At 38.2% G+C, this 19,372-nt stretch overlaps 1 protein-coding gene across 6 annotated transcripts in view; it reads left to right on the forward strand.

The window, feature by feature from the left end:
• Immp2l (inner mitochondrial membrane peptidase subunit 2) overlaps window positions 1-19,372 on the forward strand; it is an 858,278-nt gene that overhangs the window by 204,240 nt on the left and 634,666 nt on the right. For 2 of the 6 annotated variants that reach the window (XM_059279986.1, XM_059279987.1), the window contains one exon: window positions 16,489-16,758. The exons of the other annotated variants lie outside the window; for them this stretch is intronic. In XM_059279986.1, coding sequence (XP_059135969.1) covers window positions 16,489-16,527 — 39 coding nt within the window. In that variant the 3' untranslated portion in view covers window positions 16,528-16,758. Of the gene's footprint in view, window positions 1-16,488; window positions 16,759-19,372 lie in introns of those variants that run through there. 6 annotated transcript variants of the gene reach the window in all.

The following is a 19,372-nucleotide window of genomic DNA, read 5'->3' on the forward strand; positions in this document are numbered from 1 at the left end:
GATTCTAACTTACCTCTGAGATCTGTTTAAAATATTTTTCATCTTCATTCAGAAGCCGCATGTGTGGGGGTTAGATTTTCCTGTGTTTATCTTGTTTGTTTACTCTTACGTTATATATTTGTGAAGTGCCAAATGCTGCAGAGATGTCCTAGTTTTCTAGAGTGTAATGAAGTAGAGGGATGGCTAGCCAGTCAGCCACTGTACCATTCAGGTGCAGCTGTACTGGAGATGTGCAGCAAGTGCGTGAGGTATCTTAGTGAAGGCATGGAAGTGATTTCCTCACAATGACACATTCTCACGCATCTTGAACATCTGTGTTGAGTGAAGACCCTTCCAAAGCCCTCAATTGGGGTAATATTGTATTTTTCATAAATTTTAAGAATTAATATTAGTCAGATTTCTTCTTTATATTAGTTGTGCTTGGATGATGACTCCTTAAAAACCATTCTCTATAAAATATTGAATGTACCAGCTCAGAATATGTTACACTGTATTTCATTGCACTGATGTCCATTTGTGCTGCATGCAGCAGATTGACCATATCTGTGACCAGTACTACAACTGAAGTGTCTGTGTGACAGCTCTAATTTTGCTAAATAATGAAGTGATACTTGGTGTATTACTGTGTAACTGTGGAGTGTTGAAAAAGAGCAAGTTTGCTGCTGATTTTCTCTTAAGACCCAGTCTCTTAATTCCTATGCATCACAGTGTAACTTAATATTGTTAAATACTACTTTATGGTGTTTTTCCTGAGCTATATAGTATAGATGTCTTCTGAATATTCATATTATTCCCTTTTATTTTCCAATAAGGAATTAAAGGAACTTTGGTAGCTGATGCAACACTGCTTGTCTACCTCTGTTTCACTGTATTTGGTGAATCATTGTTAGATGTTAGTTTACAGACATGGACCATTATTTTAAAATGTTGTGCAGCTGGTCATTGAATTCAGAGCCTATTGCTTCTTAGCTAGACACTTTCACACTGAGCCACTTCCTCAGCCCCATATGTGTCTGTCAACCTGCAGCCCACCACAAGCCCACATGTACCTGTGAATAGATATGAATGTAGCCCAATGCAGAATCATCAATGTACACAAAACATTTTTGTGTTTTGGATTTTTTTTTTTTTTTTGTATCTCTGTGTAGCCGTTAAGCATGAACTTTGTAGATGACTGCATTAAATCACAATGTCAAAAGGTTGGTCATGCCTGCCAGCAGGGAGGCACAGCATCCCCAATATTTTCAAAATGAATAAATTATTAAGAATAATGTTTTGAATGCTTGAAACAAGTTAAATTAGTATGTAATAGTTGAATACTCTAGGCATTATTTGTCTTTCTCATGTAAATATGAGTTGCATTTATGGGAAAAGAATACTTTAAAAGAAAGCAGAGGAATGCGTTCTAAAGAACAAAATAAAAATAGAAAATGGTGCTTTCAGCATTCACGGATCCCATGACCCTTTCTGAAGTCTTCCTCAGGGCTAGTCAATGGTCTATGAACCTGTGATTCCTCTTGTGCATTGCTACACTTACTCAGAAATGGCAACTATTCAAAAACCCAGAATGCCACGGGAGACAGTAGGTTTGGGAGACGTCATTTTCACAACATCCATAATAAGAACCCAAAAATTCCTTGTGTGGGGGACACATCAGTATAAAAAGGTCGAGTTTCAAGTAACTAAAATCATTGTGAATTCACCATCAGTGATGACCGTTTCGCCCATGAGAAAAGATGAAAAATTATAAATTTAAAAATTAAATATTATAAAATATAAATTATATCACTCACAATTCAGTTACAGGCTAAACTATATTATAATTTAAATTAAAATTCCAGTAGATTATTGCTGTAGTAAAGTTTCATGAGGGTTGAACCTGTCCAGTATAGAAATGCAGATGAATCAACTGTGAGATGCCATTTTGATCTACTGCATGGACAGTGCTAAGAAATAATATGTAATATGATCCCAAGCTCAATGAATAGCAGTCAGACTCATGCAGGCATATAAAATGCTTCAACATTTGATGAAGGTACGTAGTTAATATTAAGGTATATATCCTTTGATTTAGTATTTCTCCTGTAAGAAAATTTTAAAGGAGATATCAGACATCTATTTACATGAAATGTTATATTAGAGAATTGCTTAAAATGATAATCATTCAGTAAAATTCTGAACTGTAAGACACAATGGAATCACTAATGTATGTTGGCAGGTACATCTGGTTATCCAGTGTACAGTCAAATTTTCATGTGAAAAGCACATTCTGACATGGTAAAAAAAATCTGTGGTATAACACATACAGTAAATAGATTGGGTAATTATGTTTGGTCTTTCATTTTTTTCAGATCTTTATGTAAGAAAATTGAATTAAAATATACTAAAATGTTAACAATTAATACTCATAACTGTCAGATACCAGATTTTCCAGAAGTTTCCTCAATATATGGTTTTTTTTTTACATATTTTGAGATCTTCACTGTTAACCAACATAATTTTAAAAGTAAAAATTGAAAATTGTTTAAACACGCTATCATAGTTGGCTAACAAATACAAGTCTATGGAAACTATTATAACCTTAGGTAAGTTCCTTTTTGTTGACTCGCCTCTCATGGGTTTTGTGCTAGTAAAACAATATACTGTAACCACTGTATTTGCTATGGTATGGCTTGTGCAAAATCCATAAGCATAGCACAGTCATTTCAATGAACTAAAATTAATGAAATAACTCCCACACAGGCATGATTTGTATATTAATCTTAGCTAATGTTTTTATGGATGTGACAGACTTATTCTAGTCATGTAGGATTTAAACAAATAACAGACCAAAACCAACCTAATGCCAAGCAGTTGCTGCAGCCCATTCTGGGTGTGGAAAACCACAGAATGAGAAGTGACTGGTCTTTGGAGTTTTATTTCATCTTTTGTTGATAACACACACACACATAAATTGAAGATAGTTGGAAAGTTTATTTTTTGGCTTCTGAAAACGATTGTTTCTTCTTTTTAAACAAATGCATAATTACTGTTACATTTACGGAAATCACATATAAATAAGAATACACCTAGCATCAGATGAGTTCCATTATCGTGCTCTGCACATGGTTTCACAAGTGCTTAGAGGCTTTTCTCACATGTGTCTGCAGGGTTTACCTCTCTGTCTCTCTAGGGGACTTGTTTTATTTTAAGGGAACACTTAGGAAAAATTGCCTGTCATTGTTGAATTGGTTATTTGTTTTTAAAGGCATTTCCTCACTAGCTTTCTGGTTCACACAGCTCAGTTTTGTTACATGAACTTGTATTTCATCTATATGTTGAATTTGTTTACAAACAGTTTAAGTTCTCCTTCTTCCTATGTTTTGTTTTCTCTTTTCCTCCTTTCTCACTGTTTGGTTCCTTACTATTTTCCCTTGTAACTTCTCATCTGCTTTTGAGATTCATTTCCTTACATTGACATCGGTTAGTACTTTGTTTTGCTGAATGTTTTGCAGAACTGGGTTATTCATTTACTCTATTTTTTTTCCATTGATTTCTTTCTGTTTTTGTAGCCCCACTCCCTCTTTTTTTAAAAAAAAATTGGATGTTTAAGGCCTATTATTTCTTTTTTTATTTTTATTTTATTTCATTTTTGCAGTGTTTTTTTTTTTTTTTTTTTTTTTTGATACCTGTGTCTGTCCTGGAACATGAAGAGGTTTGTGGGACTGCCTTTTATTTATTAATATTTACAAAGATGTCAAGTGTGTACACTCCTAGTGGCTAATCATGTAGGACTAAACATATAGGAAACTATTATTTTACATTAATTTCTATATGCTGTGGAAATTATGAAAATACAAAATTGAAGGAATGTGCTTTAATTACTGTGATGACAAAGATCACATTATAGTTCAGATTAAGATGCATTGGTCATTTAGGTTATAAGATTTATAACTTGGGTTTTTTTTTTTTTTTTTTGGTTTTTCGAGACAGGGTTTCTCTGTGTAGCTATGTGCCTTTCCTGGGACTCACTTGGTAGCCCAGGCTGGCCTCGAACTCACAGAGATCCGCCTGGCTCTGCCTCCCGAGTGCTGGGATTAAAGGCGTGCGCCACCACCACCTGGCTAACTTGGGTTATTTTAATGTACATGACTTAGTCACAAAAGCAAGGATCAAAGTAAGCCAGCATTTCACACCGTTAAAAGGGCATGTTGAATGTTTCTGTACTAATCACTCTATAGTTCTGCACCTTTTAATTAAATTAAGAAGTAATTACATAGTTTATCCTCATTTTAAGCTCTGGAAAGTGAGCCTGTTAAGGAAGTACTGAAATTGAATCCCCATTTCAATGTCTACATTCAAGGATCTAGGGATATTGAGACTATGGACATGTTACAGTGTAACTCCAAAGCTTTGTATTAATGAATACAATTTTAATTTTCCATTTTAAGGGCTCCTTTTAAAAAAATTCACTCCTTGATATATTATAGACATCCAAGAATCTCAGCTTCAATGATCACTAATGCAGAAAGAAGGGTTTTTGTAATTTTTTTTTTGAGAATATCTGCATTTTACTTAGGAAAACAAATGCAGTATCTCACACGAAATTTCCCTTAGTATGCGTCCACTTCTTAGAAAACCAAGTGGATTGAAGATATTCCTTAAATTGTTGTCCTTTATTTAGTGAGCACAGCAGTGGCACTGTTGTGTTTGATGGCAGGGTTTGCATAAATCTTTTTCTGTTTCATGGAGGTGGTAATCTGCTGACACCTCACAATTGGGTGTTAGTGTAAACTCTCCTATGGTGATACTTTATTTGTGCTGAAATGTGATTTTATTTGTATGTTAATAAGGTTGCCTGGAGATCAGAGGTCATAGCCATTAAGTAGAAGTCTGGCAGTGATAGCATACACCCTTAATCCGATCACATGGCAGGCAGAGTCTCTGTGTGGTCAAAGACATACCCAAGCAAGGTGACCTGAACTTTTAATCCCAGTACCAACCATAGAGACCTGCAGGTCTGTATAGACAGGCAATGACGAGGAAGTCATGGGATTTGGTTTAGAGCCAATGAGAAGGCAGAACAGAAAGGCAATAAAAAGACAGGTCACATAGGACTCTTTCAGGGAAGGACGGCAGTGAGTGGTAAGCTGAAGGCTATTCGGTAGTGCTCTGATCTCTTTGGCTTTTAACTCTGTATTTGGCTCTGTGTTTCTTATTTACTAAGACCATTTAGAATTCCGTCTACACTCTTCCAGCTCAATCTGTGACTCTTTTGCATCAGGTAGAAAGGCCAGTGTGATTCTGCAGTAGATGTTGCTGCCGTCCAGAAGGTCCACAGACTTTCTGTACAAGTTTGTCTTAGTTACTGCTTCCTTGGGCTGACTTGGAAGGTACTTAGTTCATAGCTCATACACATTCTGTTGGCTTTTGTTGTCATCATGGAGCGTGGGTTTCTATACCCTTACACCTCCCTCTCTGCTCATCATTTGTTTATTCAGCAGACATTTGCTGGAGGTTGTATTTATTCAAACATCTGTGTTAAAAGATAAAAATATAAAAGGGATTGTTTCTAGATGTAAAGATTTTGTGGTCAGGGGGAGGGACAAAACCCCTCAACAACATGTTGTGGTATAGTATCCATTAGCATAGAATGCCTTAGAGATCAGAGATGGGCCACTGGCCACACTGGACGTCTGACAGTGTTCCTTTGAGATGACACCTGAATTCACCTCTGTAGGAGAAACAGTGATGGACCTGCTGCTGAGACTGTGGAAGGGAATAATTTCAAGTAAAAAAGGAAGGATACATTTTAGGACAATTGCTGTGTTCCAGAGCCTGACTATATGACTCCTGGGATCATAGGATGATGGAAATAACTTAGGGCTTAGCAAATGCTCAGGTCATTAGTTGTAGAAAAATGAAGAATCTGCTGATGTGGCAAGAGTTTGGACTGACTGTGACTGTGAGGAAGCATGGCTGACTCTTTAGGTTCTGAGCCAGGAGACAAGGGCATGCTGATGATACTTTGAAGGGAGAAGGAGCCATCACTCAGGTTCACTTTACAGAACCAGTTTTTGTCCTGAAGGACAGCTTGGCCCGTTGTTCTTTGTCACTCATCAGGGAGAGTCCTGATGTGATTCCTCACGTGATCTGTGGCTGATGATCTGTGATTTGTCTTCTTCCTTTAAATAATTGGCTTTCTAGGGTGGGTGGTCTGAAGATAAAGTCATGTGTTAGAATCCACTTTGCATTGACAAGTACAATGGATAGTTAACAGTGAGGGAAGGAGTTCCAGTGAGTTGTAGTGACGTTAAAAATACAAGAGAAAAATAGAAATAACTTTGCATTATCAGCTCCTATAGAATATAGCACCTGAAATCCTAGCCATTAATTACCCTTTAATAAGCTTTGGGTATTGCATTAAAATACACTCTGGAGTCTATTTTAGAGAGCATCCTGGTCTTCCTTTGATCTATTTATTTTTTTCCTTATATGCTGTCTTAGCATTCTAAGAAAATAAAATTTTTAAATTGCCAAATTGGAAATGAAACTTTCTCTTTCCTAGAATAGCACACATCCTTGTAGAGTATATTCTTTCTTACTGAAATAGATTTTTCTGCTTTTTTTTGTGGGATGAACATTTAAGTCTATGGGTTGATGAGTGAAGAGATTTTGGGGCTCCACATTTAATACCATTCTTTTCTGACTCAGCTTCTTTCACCTCCTACTCCAACCTGAGCCTTCGCACCAGAACGTGTGTTGCTTGGGTCTGCTCTGCTCTGAATTTCCCACTGCTCTGGAGTGAGCATTGCATCACATTTGGAGTAAATCACACAAGTCTGCAGTGTGCAGCACGTTAGTACCTGTCAGGGGTGAGAGTGCTTTTGAAGACTTTAGAGTCTTTAAGCTATAAAACATCAGTACTGCCCGATAGTCCTTTGGATGCTATGAGAGTGAGAAAAGAATGCATTCAGTGCTTTCTTGAGTATGACATGAATACGAAGGAGTCTTCAGAAAGTCTCCAAGTGTAAACAACCCTTTATTTTGTCTCACCACAGACACTGTTAACCCTTGCTTAGATTATCATAGTCTAAAACAGTCTGCTATTAAGCCGAATTGTGAGTTTCTGATTATCACGATGATGGGAGATACTTACTTTCTTCTTTGGTTATCTGTGGAAACAGACTGTAAGGTAATTGCAGTGAAAAGCCAGTCTGGGAATGGATGGCTTCTGGCTACTTACTGGGATGATCTTCAGGTTCCTAAAGACTGCTTTCTGTATGAATATGTAATCCAAATGCTACCAGAGTAGACAACTTACCCCAGAGTCAAGTTGAACTGTCAGTGTGCTCAAGCCTTGTGGTAACCTTTGCAAATGGTCTGGGCGTCCTTTTAGTCCCCACAGCAAGATGTCACTAGGCATTTTGGGGAACGGATGCCCTTTGTCTTGTAGATGGAATCAGGTATTTCAGGTACTTTGACATTTTAGCCTCCTTAAGAGGCTCTCTCCTGGAGTTTATGCTCTCTCTATACTCTAGCTCTTTGGATTTTGCCTGTTATGGAAAATATAATTGATATATGATTTCTACTTTTCTAATCCCCATGACTTGGATGAGTATAAGATTGCATTATGAGTGAATGCTTTGTTCTCTTAATACTTATTTAACATAATTTGTGTTTATTTAAAAAAAAAAGAAAAGTGAAGATTTCAAAAATATAACTGCCCACTTAACTATTTTCCTTGAAAGTAAGAGCAAAATTTGGGAATATGTAGAATTTATAATGATTCATTCAACTTTTTCTGGCATTTTTCCATGCTTGATTAGATTTACATTGATTTGAGGGAGGTAATAAAATATTAAATTTGCAAACTTCAAAAATATGATTACTCATGTGTAGAGTTTATTTAAGCATTTAAAGTTTTTCTTATGCAATTGAAGAACAAAACAAACACTCTAACCTAGTGAAATCAGTGACTGATAGGCTGTCCCCAGCATCTTTTTATCTATCTCCATACATTTTGATCATAATACAGAATTTTATTTTTTGAATGTGGATCCAGTGAAATATATTCCTGCCTTTAGAACATCTCTCTCAGAACTTGTTCATCCTATCATCCCTTTGTTGAGGAGTCTTTGATCAACCATCTAGAGATGACAGTGTGTGTTGGAACACATCCAACACTTTCTCTGTGTGTGTCCTGTGACTGTTAGTGTCACCCACCCACTTGAAATTCTGTTCCAACTTTCAGATGCTTTCCCATTCTTAAAGGATAGTATGTGCCTCACTCTTCCACTGTTTCCTGGGTACTGCTGATCATTGTACATTCCTGTGTTGTTATTACCTGTGATCTTCTTCCTTTTACTGGTTGAGAAAGAGATCTTTGTTCTAGAGCCTTGCAGGCTAATGGAGAATTCAGATAACTGCAAGTGATAGCATGAAAGTGTCAGTGAGAAGCTAAGGAACACCACCGACCCCACTACCTGTTGAGATCGTTATTTTATTTCTTGCCCTGTTCTTTCGACCTCTCTCTAGTTGCCCTATATTCTCGATCTCAATGCAAGAGTTTTCCTTTTTCAAACAGAATACTGATTATAGTTGAGGAGGGCCTCTTTCCTGTTTGGCTGTGCACTGTGGTAGTGTCACAAGTGATTGGCTTTATCATAACAAGGTCAGTGCGTTTCTAGGGAAGTCCACCTTAAAGGCAGTCCATTGATTCTTCATTTTGTACACGTGGTATTTGCCTTACACATTTAAGATATTTCTCTTAGTACATTTTAAGCAACTTTGCTGTGGGATGGTCTGTATGTCAAATTGCTCTGACTGGTCAATAAATAAAACCTGATTGGCCAGTGGCCAGGCAAGAAGTATAGGCGGAACAAGGAGGAGAGTAAAGCTGGGAAGTGGAAGGCTGAGTCAGAGACACTGCCAGCCGCCATGATGCCATGATGACAAACAGCATGTGAAGATGCCGGTAAGCCACGAGCCACGTGGCAAGGTATAGATTAATGGAAATGGATTAATTTAAGCTGTAAGAACAGTAAGCAAGAAGCCTGCCATGGCCATACAGTTTGTAACCAATATAAGTCTCTGTGTTTACTTGGTCGGGTCTGAGCGGCTGTGGGACTGGCAGGTGAGAGAGATTTGTCATGACTATGGGCCAGGCAGGAAAACTTTAGCTACACAACTTCTAGCTTTTCTAGTCAGTATGTGTTAATTTGATGTATTATGTGCAGAACTGAAATGATGAAGTCAATAGAATGTTAATAAGAAGGTAGACTTTTTGTGAAAAACATATTATGACAGAATAGGCAAATAGACACAAAAGGTATTCCAGATCATAATTAAAAGTATTTTTATTAGCTACCTTTTTCATTTATGGTTCATAGATCTCTATATTTTCTTTAGAGTCTGTAGAATAATTTTATTTCTTTAATCTTGGTAGATGTATGGCTGTTAAAGTGGACACTAGGAATATTAGTCCCAAACTGGGCTTACTCAACACACTGGTCACAGTCTGAGTGCCTCACATGGGGAAGTAGAAAAGAAGCCTTTCCTTAGACTGTGACTTTGGGACATGTGGAGATTGCTTAAGTGACTTTGCCTGGGGGTTGGGAGAGAAGACTTAGAGGTAGAAAGCACATAAAATCTTTTGTTTGTTTGTTTGTTTGTTTTTTTGCTTTAAAATAATTTTTAAAGTTAACTTACAAAGTAGTGGACTTCATTGTTGCATTTTAGTACATATTTGTCATTTTTTTTTTTTGTTTATTTGTTGTTACCAATCACCTTGTGATGGTTCCCTTCCTCCCTCAAATTAGTTTTTTTCTGCTTTCAGGTCACATTTATTCCATAACTCTCCCCAACATCTATTTTTTTTTTTTTTTTTTTTTTGCTTTCAAGCACATAAAATCTTGCAGAGGACCTTAGTTTGGTTCCCAGGATCCATATCAGGTGGCTCACAACCACCTGTAACTCTAGCTGTGGGGAATCCAAGCCCTTCTTTAGACCTCTGTGGGCCACTGCACTCATGTACACACACACACACACACACACACACACACACACACACACACAATTGAAAATAAAAAACAAAAAAAAAATCTCTTAAGAAGTTGCTGCATTCACACTGACCTTCCTCTCCTCAGGAAGATTCACTCTTTGTAAGCCTTCCTTCCTGTCAGTTATCTTCCTAAAAGACGGAGGCATTCCCATATGCAGCGTTTTATAGAAGCATTGCAGAATTGTGGTTATTACCTCCTACCTGATTATTAACCCACTGACTGTAGTCCAGCTGTATAAACATATTGTCACTGTCAAGCACCTCGCACGCTTTGTCATGTCTGATCCCTCTCTACATGCTCTTTTCTCACTGGCAGTACCTTTTCTTCCTATACCCTGGACAGTCCTTAATATCCCTGTAAGAGCCACCTTTTCCTGGCATCATCCCTGGTTCTTCAGTCACTGTGTTGTCTGTGCATGGAATGATTGTTCTTATATTGTAGTTTGTTTTTTCCCCCTGGAATTTATTTTCAACTAGAGTAAATTGATTTTGTGTATGTGACTCCAGCATATGACTCAATACCTTCTACATGGGCACAATATTCAAAGAATATTAACAATGCTATGATTAGGCAGACAATAGCATTTTTAGAGTTTCTGTGGTATTTGGTTTCCTTTACAACTCTTATTACACAATAGAATAAGAATTGTACTGCTTTAATAAGTGGTTAAGGATAAGTTACTATTCATCTTAGTATAAGCACTCCATTCTGTGCCCACTTGTGCCATCACTCAGTTCACTGCCTGTTCTTCTGTGTCCCCCATGGAGCTATAAACCATGATTCACTTAGGTCAGATGCCAGGGCTAGTCAGTTCTGTAAGTAATGAGGAAAACGTGGCAGAATGAAGGGTTAAAGGTAAAGAAGCATTAATTTCCCGTTATTGGATGGCATGCACGCCCGAGTAGAAGATAGATAAAGGTGACCATATGCAACCACATTCCAAGAGTATTGGTGATAGTTTCATGAAAGTCAGAAGCATTACTTCAGAGATTGGGCAGTGTTGGCTCTGTGACCAACAGTGATTGGCTGTGTGCCAGAGTAACATGGTAGTGCTCGGTCTTTGGTTGATTATCCAGTGTTTGTTCTCCTCCTAACTTCCTTCATAAATGTATAACCAGTTCCCTATATTTAATTGTCTGTTAGAAATATCTAGAGTCATTTTTAGTTTCCTGAGTAGCAGTGCCCAAGTTCTGTGGAACAGAACGTCAAACCTGAGAACTTTGGATTGTTCATCTGATTTGATTGGAATTGAACACTGTAGGATCCCACTGCCAGTGGGAAATGTCAAGGTGTGAGGGTGCAGCAGAGTGACTTTAATATATCTGACTGGAAAACCAGACTATGGTGTCTTAGTTAAGGTTCCTATTGCTGTGAAGAGACACCATGACCACATGGCAACTCTAATAAAGAAAACATTTAATTGGGGTGGCTCACTTACAGTTCAGAGATTTAGTCCATTGTCATCATGATGGGGAGCAGCAGTGTGCAGGCAGACATGATACTGAAGTAGTAGCTTGTAGCCACAAGTTTCTCCAGTCCTGCCCAGCCTGCAGTTGGGATGAATCTCCCCCACCTGCGTCCTGCAGCCGCTTGGTCCCAAGTAAACACACAGAGGCTTATATTACTTATAAACTGTATGGCCTATGGGTCAAGCTTCTTGCTAACTAGCTCTTATAACTTAACTCAACCCATTTCTATTAATCTATATATTGCCACCTGGCCATGTTGTTACTGGTCTGCGGGCATTTTGTTGCAGTGAGCTGGTGTCTCTTAACTCCTCCTTTCTCTTTCCTGTATCTCTCCTTGGACTTCCTGCCTGTCTCTAAGCTGCCTTGCCATAGGCCAAAACAGCTTATTTATCAACCAATGGGAACAACATATATTCACAGCATACAGAAAGATATCCCACAGCAGTAGCTGAGAGTCCTACATCTTGCAGGCAACAGGAAGTCAACTGAGTGTCACACTGAGCGAAGCTTAAGCAAAGGGGATCCCAAAGTCCACCCCCACAGGAACACACTTCCTCCAACAAGGCCATACCCACTCCAAAAAAGCCACACTTCCTAATAGTGCCATTCCCTATTGGGAGTCAATTACATTCAAACTACTACATATGGAAATCAAATGGAAGTTGTAATTGACTGCTGTGGTGAATGGTGTAGGAGTCTGGGATGTTTCGGCTGCTTTGGAGTTTATAAAGAAGAACAAGGAAGTAAGGGCTTTACTCTTGGTTCAAGGATGGTCTGAGAAACACAAAGCTTCCTGATGTCTGTGAAAGCTTGATGTGTTAGTGTTGTAGCATTGGCAGTGATGAACACAAGACCCAAAAGGAAAGTCTGAAAGTTACAGACTCAGAGTACAAGTTGAATTGACAGACCTATGACGGTCTTATATGAAAGTCAATAATTGAAGACTTATGACCACAAGAAAGGAAATGATTATGATAACATTCTGTGAGGTTCCAGCCCTGCTTTTCTCATTTGCAATTCACCAAATTCATTATTACACAACTAGCCCTCCTCCTCTCTTTTTACCATCTTGAAGACTCTGTTATGGCTTACAATTTTTTAAACTTACAAAGAAAATATCTTAAGTCTTTGTGAGCTAGGAGTTATATAGTGGCCTCTCCTGTGTTGCCTCAAAATATTTCCCTCTGCACTGGTGAAGGAGCAACTATATTCTTAAAAAATTCTGGGCTAGCTTATTCTGATTACCCTGGGTCTGGTGTTAGGTGTCAGTGCTGTATGATACTCGGATTCCACAGGAATGATGTAATCCTGGCAGTTGAATTGGCTTCATGTCCTCATATAACTATTGCAGACTTGGTGAGGAGTTACTGTGGAGGAGAGAAGAGCTGAGGAACAATTGGAGTGCTGTGATGTAGTATTGTAATCAGCCTAGTAGCTAGACAATCAATGAAGTGCAGCCCATGTAAGATTCAAAAACATTCTGTAAACAGAAGCTCGGTCACCACCCACCCCCTGACTCTAACAGAATGCTCTAGCCTTGCACTCAGTTTCAAGATCTCAGACCGTTTACAAACCTAGAACTCTTAGAAGAAGTGGGCGGGCTAAGAGCAGTTGGATCCATTTGAGGATAAACCACCACTGTTTCTCCAAATACATATCCAATACTGTCCTTCAGGTTGTCTCCCTGGGAACTCTGCTTACTATGTACATTGGAGAAAGAAGTTCTCTGTGTCCGAGAGGATGATGAGGCATGATCCTCAGTTGATACTAACGCCTGTAAGGATCCAAAACATTATTCTTTTTTTTTTTTTTTTAATTTTGCAATACAGTTCACTTCTACATATCAGCCACGGATTCTCTTGTTCTCCCCCCTCACGCCCCCCTCACCTTCCCCCCAGCCCACCCCCCATTCCCACCTCCTCCAGGGCAAAGTCTCCCCCGAGGACTGAGATCAACCTGGTAGATTCAGTCCAGGCAGGTCCAGTCCCCTCCTCCTAGGCCGAGCCAAGCGACCCTGCATAGGCCCCAGGTTTCAAACAGCCAACTCATGCCATGAGCACAGGACCCGGTCCCACTGCCTGGATGCCTCCCAAACAGATCAAGCCAATCAACTGTCTCACCCATTCAGAGGGCCTGATCCATTTGGGGACCCCTCAGCCATTGGTTCACAGTTCATGTGCCAAAACATTATTTTTGGTCAGAGGAAAACTTATGGTAACCAAATCTCTCCCCCCACTCCCACCTTCCTCTTAGGCTCTCTTCTCTGCCTTCTCTTCAGCCTTGCCTTTTAACTTGTTAGTCTTAATGTAGTTGTAGGGAGTCTGTGCATCCGATTTATTGCCATTGCTTCAGCTCTTGAATGCTTTTTGTTTTTTAAATTGTGACTAGACATCTGTTGGCAGGATTATGTAGGCTTTTTGAGCCACGTAATGAGAAGTATTATGATAGCAAATATCCAGTGGAAAGTTTTGGAACTGTTACAGGAGTTTAGAGATCCTTCTCTGAATCTTTGAGAAATTTGCCAGCAGATTTCTATCATTCATCTACTTGGATTATTGCAATAGATAAACAAACAAACCAACAAACAAATAAAGGACCTTGAAGGCAATTAAAAACCAATCAGATTGTGATTGTAGGTGCAGCTCTTCATGCAAATGCAGTCTTTATTGGAGCCTGTTATCCTGCCTCTGCTGTTAACTACTCAGCTACTGATCTCATAAATCCCTTTCACCTCTGTATCAGTGAGCCAAGATTGGAGGAGATGATTACATTCATTGTCCAAGAGAGCAGGATTCTCTTAGTGCTGTGAAATCTACTCCCTATCATATCCACTCTGCACCACTAGAATTTAATTAAAATAGTGAAGGATAAGGCAGTTCTTGTTTTTTCCACTGTCCCTAATAGGCTCTAGACCAAAGAAAGTTCCTAGAACTCTAATACCAGGTGGGCAAGGGAGGTCTTTAAAGCAATGCTTATTGATAGGTTCATTGTATCAGTTACTTTCCCGGTTGTTATGGAAAATAACCTGGCAGAGGCATATTGAGGGAGAAAAGACTCAATTTGGCCCACAGTTCAAGGTATAGTCCATCAAGGCAAGAAAGTCCTGGTGATGGGCAGGCTACATTGTGTCTGCAGTGCAGAAGAGAAAATGAGGGACACTTAGGCTCAACCTGCTTCCTCCTTTTTATGGGATCCGGGACCCAAGCGTAGACAATTGGGCTGCCATATTCAGGGGAGCCCACCCATGTAAGTTACCTCAGCAAGATAATCACTCACAGGTATGGCCAGAGGCTAACCTATCAAATAATCTCTCATTGGGATCCCTGGAGTCTTGTTTCCCAGGTGATTCCTGATCCTGTCAAGTTGACAGTCAATAAGAACCATCCCATTCATAATTTTCTTCCAAAGTTAAGAATAAAAGTCAAACAAACCCAAAACTGACACAAAAATTGTTTTATGTGCCAGTTTCTTATTTCCCAACTCTTTCTTTTACCTTATTTACTAGTTTAAAACTAGAGCTTTTCATTTTTTTCTGTGCACTGTACCCCTTTTGCAACCCAGTAAAAGCCTTTGATATAGTCTCATATTGTTTTTATTCTTTTTTTTCTTATAGGTTTTTTTAATTTAAATTTTTTTCATTTTACATACTGTCCCAAGTTCCCCCTCTCTCCCCTTCTTGTGCCCCTCCACCTCCTCCCATTCCACCCCCATCTACTCCTCAGAAAGGGTAAGGCCTCCCTTGGTTGGTCAACAAAGACGGGCATGCCAAGTTGAGGTAGGGCCTAGTTCTTCCCCTCTGCATCAAGGATGAGCAAGGTCTCATATTGTTTTTAGATGCACAGAATAAATACACAAGGTTATAAAGGTGTTTAAATAGAAATGGAGCTGAATATAGCATATACATGCAATAAGATATAGGATTTTGTGTAACAGGTACTGTAATTATGGAGATAGTGATAAATGTGTTAGTATTCATAACATTCACCATATCATTTGGTTATAGATCCTAATATTACTGTAATTTGCTACCTACCTTCTTATTAGAGGGAAATATAAAGTTTTATTTAATGTTAATGAAAATATACACGTGGTCTTTTCCAGATCCAAATATGCAGTCCAAGTCTCTAAAAATCTTTTTGTTGAACTTTATGATATAGAAAGAATTCATGAACCCCATTATAGAACCTGTACTCTCCATGAATTTCTATAATAAAATGACTTAATAAATGAGTATTTGTCTTCTTTTGAATATACTTGCTTAGCTATATTTTAACCATAAGCTTTTATTTACTGTGTGAAAAAAATGAAAACCTCTTACATAGTGAAAAAAGAGCCTGAGTCTACACAAAGAAGCATTAAGTCTTTGGTCAGTGAGATACTACATTGTAAATGAACTCTTCTACTCAGTACGTGCCATGTGGATCTTTTTGAGCAAAAAATATTTTGCACATAAAATTTTCTTCCATTTTATCAATTGGCCCAACCTCATTTACTCAGAATGCTTAACTAGACAGGACAAATAATTTGAAATTTTGATTACTTCTGGAAGACTGAGTTTTTGTAGTAATCCTCATTAGCTGGTGGGTGTAAATTCTTACCGTGGTATTTACAAATGTATTATTTGTTGTACATTTTCCAGCTGACTCAGAACTACAAACAATGCAAATAATTGTTATTTGACCATGACAGCTGTGTAATAATTTCTGTAGGTTTTCCCTTTTTATCTACAATCTCAAACCCAAATTATGGCAGTATTCTGAGCATTTGAACAATTACTGTGTTTACTGGATCATTTGCAGGTGGAGCTCTGTGCTTTAATCTACTAATCAGTAGTTAATTTAATGATGTTCTAGTTTATATTTAGCAGAATGAAACATAAGAAGTTCAGCTGAAAAATGATTCTTGTTCTAACCGCTATCTTCACACAGCTGTTTAAATACCATATTGTACTTGTCTTTCCCCCTTTCCCTGTTTAGGATGACACATGGTACTTGCGTAATCTCTGCTTATTTTAAGCTGGCATAGAAGAATGCTTCTCAGCAAATGGGAGACAGTTTGCAGAGCTGAAGGATATTCTCATGAGTTAGGCCAAGTGAAATCATCATTAAAGAAGACATCTTTGCTCTGCAATCTTCTTCTGAGAATTTTCCTATCATAATGATGCATTTCAAAGTTTCTGAAGTGGTGTTTACTCCATGTGATTTATTCTGTACGGTGACATCATTAAAGTAAGATTGGTTACGAAAGGTCTAGTATTTTATAGCCACTTTCAAGGGGCTCACTCTCTGTTTGTCTTAGTATTTGTCTTCCTAGAGCTTTGTTTTTTTACTTCTATTTCTCCTACTGATGCAGAGGCAGCTTCAAAACATGCTACCGAAAGACGAAGATTAAGTCATTTCTGGTAGCTCCTTTGCTTCTCTCCTGCCTACCACACTGACTGCTTTCGATGACTCTCAGCTTCTTCTAGCCAATATGGCTCTCTTCTTCTCTCTTTTTTTTTTGTATGAAATAGCATGCTGTCTTTATTTTAAGATTTTTTATTTGCCTTTATACATTGATTTAACTTTTATACGTTCATGAAATGTGGTTATCAGAGAGTAACATTGGTCATGGTTGATCCGTGACGTAGGGCACTATCATGTCTAGATAGTCACAGCTACTTTTCAGTGTGAGTCTCCTTTTCTATTGGCTGATTCAACAAAACCACCCATGGAGAATGAATAAAAAGGAGTCTGGGAAGGTGAGTGTGGACACTCAGGAAGCGCAAGAGACTGGAGGCTCCAGGGTTCTACTCTTCTGAAACAACAGCTTGGGTTGTTTCTTCCAATGTCCAATTATACTCTGTGTTTATTCTGGGTGTCTTAGTCTCAGACCTGATTTGTACTGTGCAGGCAGGAATATTGAAGGACCATCTTACGCTGCCTTGGCAGAATTCAATAGTCCAGAAAGGACAACATTCGTACTGTCAGCAGTCGAGGCAAGAGCAGTTCTTTGCCCAGTAGTATTGTTTATATTTGTCAGTAACTTAAGGTTAACAACATGAAATAATGTCTCACAAACCAGTAACAGTTATACTGATGGGTCTGTTTCCAAGGAAGTTACAGATGCAAATATCCATTTGTAAGAAGCAGTGACAAGTAAGGAAAGAAGGAAGACAGGTTGTATGAGGTTAGCAATCTAGTCATCTCAAGGAGCTAGCAACCACAAAGTAATTGTCATGAATTAATAAATAATATTGTATATGGGATTACTTTCCAATGATTGATTTAATTTTCATAGAAAGTTCAACTTGTTTATTGTTTCAAAACATATGTTAAAAGTTAACATTCTTGAGTTGTGAAATGTATTGATAATGTACTGCGTCCATTTTCTGTATATATGTATTCTATGCAATCCCAATAAAAGTCCCTATTTCATTTTTCACAGAAATAGAAAAAAAACTATCCTAAAATTCATATGGAAACACAAAAGACCCCAGATACTCAAAACAATCTGAACAAGAAAGACAGTGCTGGAGGGATTTCCATTCCAGACCACAAGATATATTACAGAGCCATAGTAATAAAAACAATATGGTGCTGGCAGAAAAACAGGCATGTGGACCAATGGAATAAAATAGAAGGCTCAAGCATGAGTACTCATAACTTGAGCCATTTAATATTTGACAAAGATAGGCCTTAGTCCTGAACAAAGAATTCTCAAAAGGAAAAAAAAATAGCTAAGAGATATAAAAAAAATTTGTTAGTCTTCCCCGGGAAATAGGGAAATGTAATGAAAAACAACTTCAAGATTTAATCTTACCCCAGTGAGAATGGCAAAGATCAACAGAACAACCAACAGCAAATGCTGTAGGGGATGCAGGGAAAAGGGAACCCTCATTCATTGTAAACTGGTACAGCCACTATGGGAACCAATTAGAGAATCTTCAAAAAGGTAAAAATAAATCTACCACGTGACCCAGCTATACTATCCCTTGGTTGAACAATCCTACTTCACAGATGCTTGTTCAGCCAATAGCTATGAAGTGGAAACAACCTAATTGTCCTTCAAATGATGAATGGATAATGAATATATGGTACACATACACCGTGGAATTATATGTGGCTATAAAGAAAAATGAAATCATTACATTTATGTAAATGAATGGACCTAGAAAAGATCATACTGAGTGAGGTAACCCAGACCCAAAGACAGATGTCATGTGTTCTTTCTCATCTGGGGCGCCTGGCTCCACATCCTTAGATGTGAATAGATAACCTGGAGTGACTGCAGCACCCAGGAAGTTGAAAATGAACTGTTGTGGGTGGAGAGTGGGGAAACAGTGGAGGGCGTAGCAGGTTACAGTTGATCTGAAGGGGAAATGGGGAAAAAAGGGACAGGGCTCTAATTAGGGAGGATACAAGGAAATAAATGTAGAAATTTTTGACTTAGTAAACACAAACACACACACACATCACACACACACACACACAGAGTCAAATCTGTCCTAGATTTAAAAAAAAAATTTCTTTGTTTTGAGTAATTTTAGGTTTACCAAAAAATATAGTAGAGGATGCAGAGATTTTGTACATTACCCCTATCCCTTAGAATCATACGCTGTGTCCCCTCAAAAGCATCACCTTCCACAGTGAAATACCAGAACTGATGAATCATACTGACATATCTTATTACACTGTGTCCATTGTTCATATCAGGGCTGACTCCTGGCCTTGTACATTCTGTAGGTTTGGACAAGTTAAGAATGACAGGAATCAATGCTATCACAGATTATCTACCATACAAACAATTTCTTTGTTCTTAAAACCTTTGACTTTGAAACAAAATTTTGGTTAAAAATTGTGTGCATATGGAAAATTTAGA

This window comes from Peromyscus eremicus, chromosome 14 (genome assembly GCF_949786415.1).
Source record: "Peromyscus eremicus chromosome 14, PerEre_H2_v1, whole genome shotgun sequence".
Lineage (NCBI taxonomy): Eukaryota > Metazoa > Chordata > Mammalia > Rodentia > Cricetidae > Peromyscus > Peromyscus eremicus.